The sequence below is a fragment of the Nymphaea colorata genome, chromosome 7 (genome assembly GCF_008831285.2).
Source record: "Nymphaea colorata isolate Beijing-Zhang1983 chromosome 7, ASM883128v2, whole genome shotgun sequence".
In the NCBI taxonomy this organism is placed as follows: Eukaryota; Viridiplantae; Streptophyta; class Magnoliopsida; order Nymphaeales; family Nymphaeaceae; genus Nymphaea; species Nymphaea colorata.
This window is the reverse complement of record NC_045144.1, coordinates 7917460-7918729: the sequence shown is the minus strand read 5'-3', so window position 1 is coordinate 7918729 and position 1270 is coordinate 7917460. Positions and strand designations below refer to the sequence as shown.

Sequence of the window (1270 nt, the reverse complement as noted above, 5' to 3'; positions counted from 1 at the left end):
TGAATGAATCTGGCACAGTTCCAAGATCTATATTTGATGGCTAACCTTGAAAGGCCCGGAATAGGGATGAAATTGAGTTAAAATTGTGGTTGTAGATCTAGATCTTCAATAATTTGCCAGATTACTACATGAAAAATGGGCTCTTTAATCACCAAACATTCGTTAATTTGATTTTTTTTCCTTGTATCAATCAAACGTTCAAATTAGTAAACTCGGACATTCCATCAGTAGTTTCAAGAGAGAGAGAATTGACATGCTTTTTGTTCTTTCTATTTTAACTGCGGAAGAAATCTATAAAGTTTTTGCTGGCCATTACTGTTTGAAGATCAAAGTTTAATTTACATTCCTTCATTTTTGCAGAGTAAGGCAAGGTAGTTCATAGCAACACAGCAGTCGATCGAGTAATCATAAGGATTTCCAAGAAGATGAATCCTTCAACTCTTCTTAGATCTCATGGAGAAGAAGAATGAAAGGAACAATAATGGTGGGTGCATCAGCAAATCAAGAATGGGGAGGCAGAAGATAGAGATAAAGAAGATAATCAACGAGGAGGCTCGTCAGGTCTGCTTCTCAAAGCGACGAAATGGGCTCATCAAGAAGGCCGGAGAGCTCTGCATTCTCTGTGGTGTTGAGATTGCCATCATCGTCTTCTCTCCCGCCGGCAAGGCCTTCTCCTACGGCGACCCCTCCGTTGATGCTGTCATCAACCGCTTCATCGACCCTTCCTCCCACGTCCCCACCCCTCCCGACGCCCACTATGCGTCTACCATTGATGAGCTCAACCGCCAGAATGACGAGCTCGTCCAACAGATCGAAGTCGAGAAGAAGCGCCGTGTCCTGCTACAAAAGCTGCACCGGAGCGAGGGTGCGACTTCTGGGACGCCAACATGGAGAACTTCTCGCTCGAGCAGCTTGAGGAGTTGAAGGGCACCCTGGAGGAGATGAGGTTGGCTCTGGCCAAGCACGCCAATGAGCTCACGATGGGAATGGCGGCGATGCATCTACCATCCGCCACCAGTCACCACAACCAATTTCCTCTGCCGTCTCTCCCTCCTCCTCCTTATGCTTCGGCCAGTTACTCCTCTGCTCCTCTGCCATCCAGCTCCTTTCTTGGTGTACACAACGCCAACTCCATGACCATCCCGTTCACTTATAGCAACAACGCTTTCATGGTGTCCTCCTCCAACTCTCACGGAACCATGGCAACCTCCGGCGATTATTTCCTTAGTAACCATGCTGCTGGCTGGCCAGTCTACCCGCTTTAAGGATT

General features: G+C 47.3%; 1 protein-coding gene across 1 annotated transcript; it reads left to right on the top strand.

Moving 5' to 3' along the window:
* Nucleotides 1-453: 453 nt before the first annotated feature.
* On the top strand, nucleotides 454-924 carry LOC116257105 (agamous-like MADS-box protein AGL62). The gene has a single exon (XM_031633722.2). It carries the CDS (start codon nucleotides 454-456, stop codon nucleotides 922-924), a length of 471 nt encoding a protein of 156 aa, XP_031489582.1.
* The last annotated feature ends 346 nt before the right edge of the window (nucleotides 925-1270 follow it).

Coding starts and splice junctions, on each gene's coding strand:
- LOC116257105 (XM_031633722.2), top strand. CDS start 454: ATGGAGAAGAAGAATGAAAGGAACAATAATGGTGGGTGCATCAGCAAA.